This window comes from Miniopterus natalensis, chromosome 2, assembly GCF_054644295.1.
Source record: "Miniopterus natalensis isolate mMinNat1 chromosome 2, mMinNat1.hap1, whole genome shotgun sequence".
NCBI lineage: Eukaryota > Metazoa > Chordata > Mammalia > Chiroptera > Miniopteridae > Miniopterus > Miniopterus natalensis.
The window spans coordinates 182766207-182779778 of record NC_142082.1 but is presented as its reverse complement, the minus strand read 5'-3'; the positions used below and the strand labels follow the sequence as shown (position 1 = coordinate 182779778).

The 13572-nt window shown below is 42.0% G+C and overlaps 1 protein-coding gene across 1 annotated transcript in view; it reads right to left on the bottom strand.

Annotated features, from left to right (window-relative positions):
• The window catches only part of MEI1 (meiotic double-stranded break formation protein 1), a 62834-nt gene that overhangs the window by 39073 nt on the left and 10189 nt on the right, over nt 1-13572 (bottom strand). The window contains exons 8-16 of the mRNA XM_016210299.2: nt 11900-12014; nt 11000-11116; nt 9927-10026; nt 9669-9803; nt 5163-5277; nt 4013-4104; nt 3120-3261; nt 1136-1247; nt 282-342 (exon numbers count right to left, since the gene is read on the bottom strand). Coding sequence (XP_016065785.2) covers nt 282-342; nt 1136-1247; nt 3120-3261; nt 4013-4104; nt 5163-5277; nt 9669-9803; nt 9927-10026; nt 11000-11116; nt 11900-12014 — 989 coding nt within the window. The remainder of the gene's footprint in view (nt 1-281; nt 343-1135; nt 1248-3119; nt 3262-4012; nt 4105-5162; nt 5278-9668; nt 9804-9926; nt 10027-10999; nt 11117-11899; nt 12015-13572) is intronic.

Sequence of the window (13572 nt, the reverse complement as noted above, 5' to 3'; positions counted from 1 at the left end):
AAAATGAGGGGTTACACAAATCATCTCTAAGAACCCATCCAGTTTTAATGTGATAGATGCCCATCCAATTATCACATGGAAGGAGAGCCTTTCCAGAACCAGATCAAATAAAAGCTATAGAAGCAAGTCCAGCTCATATCACCAGTTACTGAGTAATTCTGACACTGTGTCAATCCCCGCACGCTCCTATGACTAAACCACACCACTCAGAAATTCCCACTTGTCCAGTCAAGAAGGACGCTGGCTCCTTGACCATTAATTTTGCCCAAGACCATACATACCTCAGGCCACTGCAGAACCTGGCCTTAAGTTCCAGAGTTAGTTGTATAAAGGATGAGGCAGCTTGAGAAAAGTGGGAGGAAAGCAGAAAGCATTTAAACCAGATGCATTACAGAGATTTCCAAGTCTGGGTGGTACTGAGGACAACTAGTTTTAAAGTCACGCAGACCTGGGTTCAAATTTTGCTCCATCGCTACCTAGTTTTGCAACTCTGGAGCACTTATTTAACTTCTCTAAGAATCAGTTTCAATATCTATACTTCACAGGTCATTGTGAAACAGAGATAAAAGCAGGATTCTAAACAAGAACATCAAGAGCTCCAGTGTTGGGGATAATCGTATTCTTCCCTGTATTCTGCATAGCCATAATAGTAATAATACAGTTTACAAAATATCTTCACATCTGAGCTAAAGCATATAGCAGTGCAGAGTCAGACAGCAGCTTTCACACAGTGCTATCACGCCCCTAGAAGGCATTTGAAAGTATGCGGGGAGGTTTTCAGTTGTCACAATGACTGGGGTACTTCAGGCATTCAGTGTTCAGGCATAAGAGATGCTAAACATCTTGTGAGGTCTGAGGGAATATGGAGTATGACAGTAATATGGAAAGAGGTGTTGTGGGTTTTGAACTGGAATCTCCTTGACACTCTCAGAGAAGTATCAATAAATTTGAGAACTGCTTTTAAAGGACTTTGCTTTCCGGATGATATTCCCTTCCACTCAACACTGGGCAGAGTGGATTTTGATTCTGAACAAATACGTAAACTTCCCATCCACAGGTTATGCTCTTTGACTATCTGAGCAGCTGCCTAGGGTGCATGCTTCCCTCCCAACTTCCACAGTTACTTGCTGCCTACCAAGCTTCTTGGAGAACTTCTCCTTCATGTGTGGAACAATGACAAAGAGGCTGTGTAGAATTGAGAGGAAAACTTCCATCAAGGCTGGGTGAGTGGCCTGCTCCAAGTGCCTCTGAAAAGAACCAGGGGGAAAACACAGCTCACCAGAATGAGCCTCTCAAGAAAAATCATTAGCAAAACTGTCATCAAATCTAAAACAGTAGACTAAACCCTTTCATCAGAAGGAAACCTGAAGTCACAAGCCTATATCCAAGGCTTATGATCCATCACTTAATAATGTAAGATACTTTATCTCTCCAGGCCTCTGTAACAAAAAGAGTAAAACAGGAGAAACAACAAGTTCTGCCTCCCAGAAACAAATGAGATCTGATGTGTGAGAAGTACTTCCTAAATGATAATGCAGAGTGACACACATTTCTATTACTAGAGCCACAGTAATAATAATACAGTTTACAAACTGCTTCACATTTATTTTTGATGTGATCTTTGAACAGTCAAGAGACAGCCTGATGTAGTAGACAGAGCTCTGGATTAAGAGTAGAGCTCTGCACAAATCCACTATTTGCCCTTGGGTCATTCCCCTCCTCTCTTCTGCACCCAATCCTTTTCAGGGTCTCAGTTCCCTATCTGTAAAGATCTGGCACCTCAGAGACATGATTCTTAAAAATATCGTTTCTTTGGTTTTTAACAAAGTTTTTAAAAAATAAAATTAGAAAATATATAAAGTATGAAATACAGAAAAGTGCAAAGCAAGAATAACAATTCTATGCTCTAGTTCTAGATCTAGCTCTAACACTTCATAAATCTAGGAGAAAGACAGAGCAGATGAGGAGGACATCAATGTGAATTGCCTAAGTGTTGTTACTGTTTGTGTGTGCCAGTCAGGGCTGCAACGCATGGCTCCTGACAGTTACCGGCCTGAAGACCCTGGCATGCTGGCTCACAGGTCTCTTCAAGGAACACCCATCCTGACTAACAGGGACTCTTCAAAGGCTCAGAGGATGTCCAAACCTCAAACAGGACAGGACTCACTCAGTGTCAGTTGGACAGTCAACAGCACTGGATCCAGATCTTCCTACCACTTCCATCTCAAGTCATCTCAAAATGAAGCTCTTCCAGACCAGGTCTCTCTTCAGAGTGACCACCTCTCCTTATACAGAACATATATGTGTTTCAGTCTAGATCACAGACATTCACCACTGCTCTTTACTATGCAGGACACGTGCATTCAAATCTCAGTACCGTCATGCACTTGCTTTATAACTGTAAGAACATGACAATATCGTTTTTAAATTGGGGAAAATTATAGCCCTGGTTGGTGTGGTTCAGTGGTTGGAGCATTGGCCTGTGCACCGAAGGTGACAGGTTTGATTCCGGGTCAAGGGCATGTGCCTGGGTTGCAGGTTCAATCTCCGGCCCTGGTTGGGGTACATGCAGGAGGCAACCAATAAATGTGTCTTCCTCACATTGATATTTCTCTCTCTCTCCCTCCCTCTCTCTCCCCCTTGCTCCTTCCTTCCCTTCTACTCTCTCTAAAAATCAATGGAAAAAATAGCATCCTTGGGTGAGGATTAATAATAAATAAATAAACACATAAATAAACACATAAATAAATAAATAAATAAATAAATAAATAAATAAATAAATAAATAAATAAATGGAAATTATAGCACCCATCTCACAGGGTCACTGGGATGATCAAATTAGGTAATGAATATAAGGCATTTATCACCCCATAAACACTACCTATTTATTTATTTTATTATTACTGCTCTCTACTTTTCTCAAGAGGTATCTATTAGTGTAACAATGAAACACTGCACTTTGTTTTTAAAACCAAAGGAAAAATGGCTGCAAGAACCACCCTACTGAGAAGCTCAGAAGGTCCAGCTGAGTAGTCACTGCCTCATGTCTCTAGGCCTGGCTCACTCTCAAATTCTTCTCCTCCTCAAGCTTCATTCTGTCTGCGACTCAGGGAACCTACCATCACCATGGGGATACAAAGGGAGTCGCAGGCCCTGAGAAGAAATTCTGAGAAGTCCTCCAAGGTGTCTTCCTTCTCGGCACTGGGAGCTGTGAATGGATTCTCCTGGGCTGAAGGGTCACTCTGGAATTCCACAGCCAACCTGAGAAATCAGTGTGTGAGTATATCCCTACTACCTATGTAACATAAAGGTTAGGAGCATCCTCCTCAAAGAGGGAGGGCCTGGTCCTTGGCTGCCTCTCCAAATTCGTGCTCCCCACCTTCTCTCTGATAATAAATGACTCTTCCACCATAGTACAGGTACTTCCCTGAGCATACCATCATGTTTGCTGTTTCACATCTCTTTGCCTTTACACACACTGCTCTCTCTACCTGAAATGCCTTCCCGTGGATCTGTAAAAATCTAATGAATTCCACATATATACACAAAACAGTCTCTTCCCAAGAGACTATGAGCTCCTTGTGGGCAGTAGCTAACCTGGCTTGTCTTTCAACTTCCACTACCTAGCGCCAGGCTTGAGACACAGTAGATATTAACAAAACACTGTAAATGTGAACTGAATTAATCCAACAAGCATTCAGTGAACACCTATAGGGCTAGGTTATTTGGGAAAAGGAGCAAAGCTGAATGAGACAAACCTCATTACACAGTAACACAAATGTCACCAGAAGGGAAGCTCTAGAAACCTCCCACTCTAGCTACATGTCCTCAAACCTCCTCCACACATCATCTCCACACCCACACATATCCTCAACCCCTACCCCAACCAAAGTCCTCTCACTATGCAGCAAATCATCAGAAATCAAGTGTTGCTTCTAGAACTTCATCCTTTGTCTGATTCCTTTCCAAGCCCACCCTCCATACTACTATTTCAGACCAGAGGGCCCCTCACCTGCAGGCATTTCTAAATCCCTCCAGAGTGCTGAGGAGAAACTTTCCCCTTCGAAGAATGGCCTTCTCCAAATCTCTACTCGAGGCATGGCCCTGAGGTGAGGAGGAGAGAGGGGAACCTATTGGTCAAGTACCTACTCTGTGTTCCAGTCTGTACCCAGAGGACTACAGACCTCTTCCTCTCATACTGAAATCTGGCATTGCTATATACCTAACATTATCCAGGGGATCTTGGTTATATCCTCACAAATCTAGACATCTAATAGCTCCTTTAAAAGATGGTAGGAGGGCCCAGCCGGCATGGCTCAGCAGTTGAGCATTGACCTATGATCCAGAAGATCGCGGTTTGATTCCCAGTCAGGGCACATGCCTGGGTTGCAGTCTCGATCCCCAACAGGGGGTGTACAGGAGGCAGCCGATCAATGACTCTCTCATCATTGATGTTTCTATCTCTCTCTCTCCCTCTCCCTTCCTCTCTCTGAAAATCAATAAAAATATGTATTTTTTTTAAATGGTAGAAGGGGGAACCTTAATCATCTGTTTCCCTGTGAGCCACAGGACTGGCTCTTGTCCAGAAAGCTGTCACGTGCTGGTGGACATTGGCCTAATTGGCTGTAATGCCCACATTAACTGCTTCAAAACATACAGAAGTTCCCGACTCTATGAGGTATGAAGAACTTAATTTCCAAAGCTAATCTTGAAAGACATAATCAGTGTTCACATTAACAATATCTTTTCTGATATTTTAAGTCCATGGACCATTAAAAGCCAACAATTCAATACACTGCACATCGGTCAAATTCTTTTTAAGATTCTAATAAATCCAGCCTTAAATAATATTGTGAGCATGTTTACCATATCTGCTTGCATAATATAAAAGACAAAGTGTATAGTAGGCTTGGGTACAGAAACCCTGGGACTTACTATCCAAAATCAGGTACTTCTAGTTTTGAACTTTACAGAAAAATTATTTAACCCTGTGGCTTCAGTTTCTTAATCTGTAAAAATAAAAACAGCAATTTTTTAAGCCTCACAGCACTGTAGTTAGGGGGAAAGATAACATCTCACTACAGGTGTAGTGGCATACAAAGGTAAGGTATTTATCTCCTAAAAACACATTACAGCATGATCTCCAGACGCAGTTCACTAACCAGGGACCTCCTGCTCAGCGGAGTCTGGGAGAAATCAGCACACCGGTTCAGCATGGCTTCAAGCAACGATCGCAGCTCCCTGTACTGTACGGGTGGAGCACTCTGGTGGTCCTTCCTGCACCCAGAGAGATAAAGGCAGGCTTAGCAAGGTAAGGGCACTCCAAGATATCCTCAGGTTCTCGGGCAATGGCGGACAATGTGGTCGATGAGAACACAGGTCCAGGATCTGCTCTGATAAAAGTCCTTGCTCCAGCATTTATCTAGCTGCATAACTATGCACATTCCTCTAACCCTATTTCCTCATCTATTGAATGAGAGTTAGTACTCTCCTCAGAGAATTATTCTAAGATCAAATCACATAATGTATACCAAGCACTTAGTAGTATGCTTGATAGTAAGTCCTTATAAATGATAACTATGACTATGATTATTGTATTAAAGATACAGTGGGTTTTCTCACTGAGAAGGGCCTCCTGGTGAAAGAAGTACTATCTAGAACCAAAGGTACATCTAGAGATGTAAATGGTCACTGTTCAAATAAATGATAAGCTCTTCTTGGGGAAGAGGGGTCAAATTTGCTGTTAACTTAAGGAGGAAAAACTGGATCAATAGGTAAATGTTATCAGGACCTAGATTTTTATTTCAGTATAAGAAAGAACTTTCTAAGAGTCAAAACTCTATAGAGGTAGAAGGGATTCTCTAGGAAGAAGTAAGCTCCCTATTCTTGGGATTATAAGCAGAGACTAAAAACTACTTTTGGAGATTCAATCATTGTGTGGGGGGGGACAAATGTGAAAAGCAACATTTAGGGTCCATTTGAACCCTCATACTCTATAGACTCAGAGAAGCAAGGGTCACTGACTGGTCTAATTGTGAGCTCCAAGAAGCCAAGGACCAGTTCCATCTTTTCACTTCACCTCAATAGGGCTAGATACATTGTAAGTTGGTGCTAAATTAAAAAATATGTTAAATGAGTGAATGACTACTTGGCAGGGTATAAGGTAGCAGTACTGATTTCCTAGGGATGCTGTAATAAATTATCACCAACTGCATGGCTTAAAACAACAGAAATTTATTCTTCCATAGTTCTGGTGGCTGTAAGTTTTGAAATCAAGGTGCTGGCTCCCTCTAAAGGCTCCAGGAAGAATCCTGCCTTGCTTCTTGTAGTTGCCAGCAATCCTTGTCATTGGTAGCTGCATAATTCGAATTTCTGCCTCTGTCTTCACATGGCCATCTTCCCTCTGTCTGTGTCTGTCACTGTATGTCCAAGTCCTCCTCTCCTTATAAGGTCACCAATCATTGGATTTAGGAGCCCACACTGTATGACCTCATCTTAACTCATTTTGGAGGGATGCTATTCAACCCAGTGCATTAAGGGAAACCTATGTTAACCTTCATCTCTTGGCCTTTTTTGAACACTGAGAGTAATCTGTTCAGCCTTCTAACAGGCATTCAGTCTACAGTTAAGGCTTGATTTCTCCTTTCCTTCTTCATTTCTGGCTCTGGTTCCACCATCTTTAAATTCTTTTCAGCAATTCTCACTCCTTTTTCCTTGTTCCAGCTGGGCTTCCCAGAGACCCACTGAACCACTCCACTTCAGAGAGACCATCTCAGTAAACAGTCTGGAAAATTAAGGTCAAAAGTAAATAGTCTAAGGATTAATAACCAGCCCCCTACCCATCAATCTTTACAATTCTGACTCAACCAGCTTTCTGGATTCTTCTTGTACAACTCCCCTTCACACAACTATTGGCCACACTGGCTACTATACTCTCAGTAACCCCTACACTTTCCCACCAACATGTTCTGGCTAAATCTGGTCCTTCCACAAATCTAAATCTCTCTCATCCCTCATAGCTCAGCTCAAATGCCACTTCTTGCCTGAAAGGCGCTACCAGCCCCATAACGCCGATCTCCTGGGAGACTTCCAGTTCTGCATGTGCACCTCTGATTGACACTGATCTTGCTCTATGCTTTATTACCCTGCTGGTTTACTCATCCCACCCTCACTGGGATTCAGGCCCCAATTTAGAGATCAAATCTAGGAAAGGACAAAGAGGGGAAAAGAGACAGATGGGAGTCACTGTAATGTAAATGCTATTTTTTGTTTCAAGTTTTAGAACCAACCTAGAGTCAAATCACAAAGACTTAGCTATGGTTAAAGAAGAGAGTATAAATATGAACAATCTTTACAATGTAAAATTAAAAGTACAGCTGACTGACACTGAGAAGTGGGAGAAAGGGAGGAAAGGGGAAAGGAAGAGTTGGGATGCTAATATACTCAGCTAACCAAGTAGGGAGTCAAAAGATACTGCTTTGAGTGGAGGGAACAAAAATACAAGTTTGAAGTATATTATTTAAAGGTTTGAAGATATTAAATACTATCTAGCAAAAATGCTAGGGAAATGTAGAGAAGACAAAATAATGTGAGCTAAATCTTGGTCTTTCTTACTGGCAAATCAATAAATAATGTCCTAAATTGACAAATAAAGAAACAGCATTATAAGAATATTGTTTACATGTAGGTTATTAATTACCAGCACTAACCAAAATGTGTTAAAATTAGTTTCATTTAAGAAGTGAGGACAGCCCAGCTGGTGTGGCTCAGCAGTTGAGCATCAATCTATGATCCAGGAGATCATGGTTCAATTCCTGGTCAGGGCACATGCCTGGGTTTTGGGCTTGATCCCCAGCAGGGAGCATGCAGGAGGCAGCCAATCAATGACTCTCTCATCATTGATGTTTCTCTCTCTCTCTCCCTCCCCCTTCCTCTCTCTGAAGTCAATAAAGATATATTAAAAAAAAAAAAGTGAGAACAGAGAACTGTCCCATTTCATTGTAAACCTTATGTATATTTTATTTTTTAATGTATTACTTTGTTAAATTTTTAAAAGTGAAAACATGGAAACAAAATAAAAGTTACGACATAAATAAATATGAGTTTCCTCCAGTATTTTTTTCTAAGACATCAAGCATCTTGCTAAGAAATAATTTCCCATCTTGACCCCAGGATTTCTTAGTTCCGTCATCCATTTTCACACAGCCTTCATTCATACACTGACTACCTATTAGGAGCAAGGCATATAACAGTGAAAAAAATGACATTGTCCCTGATCTCTTAAAGATTATCTTATAGTTGAGGGCAGACAAAAAAAAAAGAATAAACAAAAACCACCAAGTGTTTCATAGGTGCTATAACAGCCCTAACCAGTCAGCTAGGAAAGGATGCTCTGAATGAGACTTGAATGATGGAAAGAAGCCAGTCATGCAAAGAATTAACAGAAGAGTATTTTAGGCAGAAGGAATAATTAGTAGAAAGGAAGTGGGGGGAAAGTCTAGACTAAAACAAAAGACAGATTTTAAAAGTTACATCCATGAAATAAATACAAAATAAAAATGCTATTAAAAACATGCAGAGCCCTAGGGTTTGGCTCAGTGGTTAGAGTGTTAGCCTGCAGACTAAAAGGTCCCAGGTTCAATTCCTGCCAAGGGCACGTCCTCAGTTGCAAGCTCGATCCCCAGCCCTTGGGGCGCATGCAGGAGGCAACTAATCGATGAGTCTCTCACACATTGATGTTTCTTTCTCTCTTTTTCTCTCTCTCTCTCTTCCTTCCACTCTCTCTGAAAAGCAATGGAAAAAATGTCCTTGGGTGAGGATTTAAAAAAACAAAACAAAAAACATGCAGAGAACTGGAAAGAACTCCTCCAAATTAAAAATATAAAAGCAGAGGAGTTACTCGTTTTCCTGGGTCTCTCCCATGTATACAGAAGGTGTGCATGTTACTAAACTTGGTTTTCCTCCTGCTAATCTTTCTCATGTCAATTTGATTAGACCAGCCTGAAAAACCTTGAAAGGCAAAGTAAAATTTTTCTTTCTGGACAGTTTTGGCAAGTAAGCCAGAAGAACTAACTGGCTGGGACACTGCTAGGTACCGGAAACTATAGCAGCTGAGAATTCTGTGATGTCTGACAAAATGTTGACAAGAGGAAAAAAAGGTTGCCTATTATGCATATCAGTGGAATTTGATGGAAAGAGATAGGCATGTCTCTGGAGTTGTTACTATGCTCAAAGGGTTTGGAGAACATTGATTAAAGATTTTCCTGATTGATGAAAAATAACACAGTTATGCTCATCAACCCCAGCTAGAAGGGTATGCAGTGTACTATATAGCATTCAGCGTATTATGTAGTGTGTAATACAAATTAAAACAAAACAAAACAAATATGAAAGCAGAAATAAAACACCCAGTAGAAGGGTTGAAAGATAAAATCAAGAAAATCTCCCAGAAACTAGTACATTATGACAAAAAGATGAAAAACTGTCATAACACAAAGAAAATTAGATGACCAATCAGGATGGCCAACATCTGAATAGCAGTTCCAAAGAGAGAAAATAGAGTATCCGTAGGAAAAACATTCAAGAAAATTTCACTGACAAGCAGCCCCTGGAAATTGCCCTGGCCTTGACCTGGTCCTCAGGTACATGGAGGTGAAAAGTTCTCTCACCTCAAAAAGGCAGAAGTAGCCTTCATTGCCTCCATGGCCACCTCCAGCACAGGGCTGCTTACTGCCTCTTGGAGAGCACGACCAGCATCTCTGCACATGGCTGAGCTTGTGAACAGCTTGATTTCCTCTGGCTGCCTAAGAAACAGTAAATGAGCAACAAGTAAGTGAACTTCGCTGACCCCACCAGGAACAAATCCTTCCCTTCTTCCCTTCTCTAGTCTGGCCCCTACAGACCTGCCGCTCCACTGCTTTGCTCACCTAGTCAGGATCTCAGCAAATAGCAGCACGCCCTGCTTGTGCAGCTCTGTGTTGTTCATCCTCAGGCTTCCCTGTAGGCTCCTCACCACCGACTCGATCCCTACCTCAAAATAACATGGCAGAGACAGGGATCAGAGAGTGGTAGTTCCTTCACTGCCTGCCCAGGAGAGGTGAGAGGCTCTACACAGCACATATTTGTTAGCAGCCTTCGTGGAGGGGCCGTGACAAGGTTGAGCTGATAGAACAAGATTGTGAGATCTTGAGGGCAGGCCCTTATTGAACTTATCTGTCTCCCTGAAACCCAGCACAAGCCAAAGCACAGGCCCTAGCACTTGAAATATTTAGTGAATACCTACTGACTGAGCTGCACCTTCTCCACTAGAGTCTCCTATTCCTCCTCAAAGATTCACATTGGAACTTCACTCCTCAGGAAGCCTTCCCTGATCCACTCAGGCAGAGCTATGGGCCTTCCCTGAGCTCCCACATCTTCTGTACTTTCCTCTAGCAGAGCCTTAATCAGCTTGCTTATATTTTTCTCCCTTTCCAGAGGACGGAGACCATGTTATATGCATCTCTAAATATCCAGGTCCTAGTCTGGTACCTGGCATAGAATAGGAATGCACAATAAAAATGAATGATTGAATGTGCCCAGTCTAAAAGTCCCAGACAATTGCTTCCTCCCTTCACCAGGAAGAGAAGGGACAGTTTCGAGAAACTTTAAAAGGAGGAATCAGCAAAACTTAGGGACTAACTAAATGGACAGATACCTGGAGCACAGGAAAGGACTGAATCCAAGGTTGGCTAATGTTGTTCTTAAGGTGCAATTGGAATTCATTTAGTGGCTAACAGGAGTGCCCCTCTCTTGCTAAACATATATACTTCTGCTAATCAGTGAAGAGCAGAACTGTTTGGATATTACTGCTTAGATCTGGTAATGAGTTTGGGCTGATGGCAATGATCAGAACCAGCATGCTCCTCCAAGATTCACGTTAGTCCCTCATCACTGCTGTGGCTACCCAACTTCAAGTGCTGTCCACCCAACCCAGAGCGAGTATAGGACCCCCACTACCAACCATACACCGTGTGGCACTTGGAAAAGAAGAGTGGCTCCTCTGCCAGGAGTATCAAGCAGTTGTAGCTGGACCAGATAAGCGCTTCGCTGGAAGAAGAAAGATGCTCAAAGAGGAACTCTGGTGAGGACAGGGGAAGAAAACAATAAATGACTGCTATGTAATCATGGTCCCTTAACCAATGCTAGGGCCTTGGATTTACTCAGCATCTCACACCTGTTACTTTATCCTTGAGACATGATCATTAATTTAGAGATAAGCCTGAAAAATGCCCTTAGGGTTATGGTCTAACCTCAGGAGAAACTGAGACCTGGAGAGAGGTATTATTAGTGGTAGAGGTGGGGCTAGAATTCAGATCCCCTAATTCTCAGGATGGGCAAGCAGCATGGCGCAGAGAAAAGAGTTTTTAAAAACAGAAAACTGTTCTCTGCCTATGACTAGCCTTGATGATTTAATGCAGCTATTTCCCTTCTTTGATCCTCAGTTTCTTTATCCATAAAAAGAAAAGATGAGGACCTAAACGTGGCAACATTTATAAGGCACCTTAGGGATATTTCCTGGCTCATAAGAAGCCCTTGAAAAACATTAATTCCCTTTGCCTCCCTGACCCATGGGTCTTGCCACCCCCCCCACACTAGGCGTTTATTCCTAGACAGTCAAACAAAATGACAAAGATCAGTAATAAACTGCTCAAGGTCATATAAGAAATCTGTAGCAAGAGAATTCAGATATCATGAAACCTACTTCCATGAGTCTGTCATGTATAATTGAACCTGCCACCAACCCGCCCCTCCAATATGCATTATCACAGAACCCCACCAAGACTGCTGCTACTGCTCACTCAAGGGTCTCCAGTGAGAACTCTAGGGTCCTTGGAGGAAAAGGTTAGAAGGAACCCTCTACCTGGGATGTCAGCATGAATGAAAGCCAGGGCATGCTTCGCTGGAGAGTGGACCAGCACCGCAGTTATACAGTGGGCACTGGCCACCTGCAGAATCTCATCTCTGGAAAGGAGGAGCTGGAGAAACAGGAAGCAGAAGGTGCCACAGTTACACCACTGACAGGATCAGAGGGAAGCAGCCTGAAAGCCTCAGGGCAGGAGCATAACTGTCTCTGAATCCCTACTGCGCTACCAGTCACCAGGCATGAGGATGGTGCACAGGGAGGGCACTTATGGATTATAGAAAGAAGTCTCTATGAACAGCAGCAGGCGAGAAATAGAACAATAGAACACAGTGGCACTCAAAGAACACTAACACCATCACCAAGAAGGGATCAGGCCTTCACTGACAAAAGTACTTTCACAGCCCTCATCTGGTTTTGATGGTTACAATAAGCCTGGGACATAACAAAAGAAGCTTCTACTATGAGCCTAACTTTACAGTGTGCAGAAAGAAGTTAACATAGAAGCCTGAGACTCTTAACCTATCAGGAGTCCCTATAACGCTTTCAGAAATCAAGGAAGAGTTAGTGCAACCACAGATTTTAAGTGTAGTAGAAACGGGCCTTTTGGGGGGAAATGATGAGTAGAACATCTGTCACAAGACAAAGGAGAGTATGTCTGATTTTAGAGCTTCAAAAGGACAAAGTCATACTCATGTCTGGTAGAGATGCACCTGAGGGCTGCATGCTCAAACCCATCTGCCATGTTAGACTTAAAAATGGACACATAAGAAGTCTGTTAGTATGCAAAGGAGTTTCTTGATATTAATCTCTATCTTGTTCTCTTTTATATAGGAAATGGCATGTGTGTGTGTGTTTTTTAAGACACTACAGATGTAAGGCAAACCATTATTTTATGTACTACTAAAAAAGAGCAAAGTTAAACTATGACACACCACCGGTAACATGTCTCCCAGCTTCAGAGCTGTTAAGATGGTGGGGGAAAAATGTGTCTTACAAAAATGATATATAACCATTAAGCAAAACAATGATTCTTGGTTTAAAGTATATATTCCTTGTAAGTCGTATTGAGAAACACTCCAACCCTACATTTCCATCATAAACAAAATTAATTTTTAAAAAGCTATCTTTAAAAAAATCCTAATTACTTATCATGACCTTTTAGGACTTGCATGACTTTCTCTGCTTGATCTCTATCTACCCTCATCGTGAGCCTTCCCTTAACCCCCCAGCCACCTCATCCCACTGGCCTCTACCTGTTTCTGGAACACATCAAGCATTTCTCTTCCTCTGATTTTACTTGCTCTTCTACTTGAAATTCTTTTCTGCCCGATCTTCATATCACTAGCTTATTTTCTTTCTTTCTTTTCAGCTTCATGAAGGTATAATTGATCACTGGATTACTTTAATTCTTCAAGAGTCAGCTCAACCCTTGAGAGGCCCTGCTGACTGCTCAACCTGTAGAAGGCATTCTCTGCTATCTCATCCATTTCCCTTATAGCACTCATCACAATCCACAATTACTTTGCTTGTTTTTGCATTTATTTGTTTATTATCTGTCTCTCTCACTACATTGTGAATGGGCAAGAAACTCATTTATTTACACACCAGGATATTCCCAGTGCCTTACATAGTGACCGACAGATCACATTAGTGCTCAGTATGTATTTGAT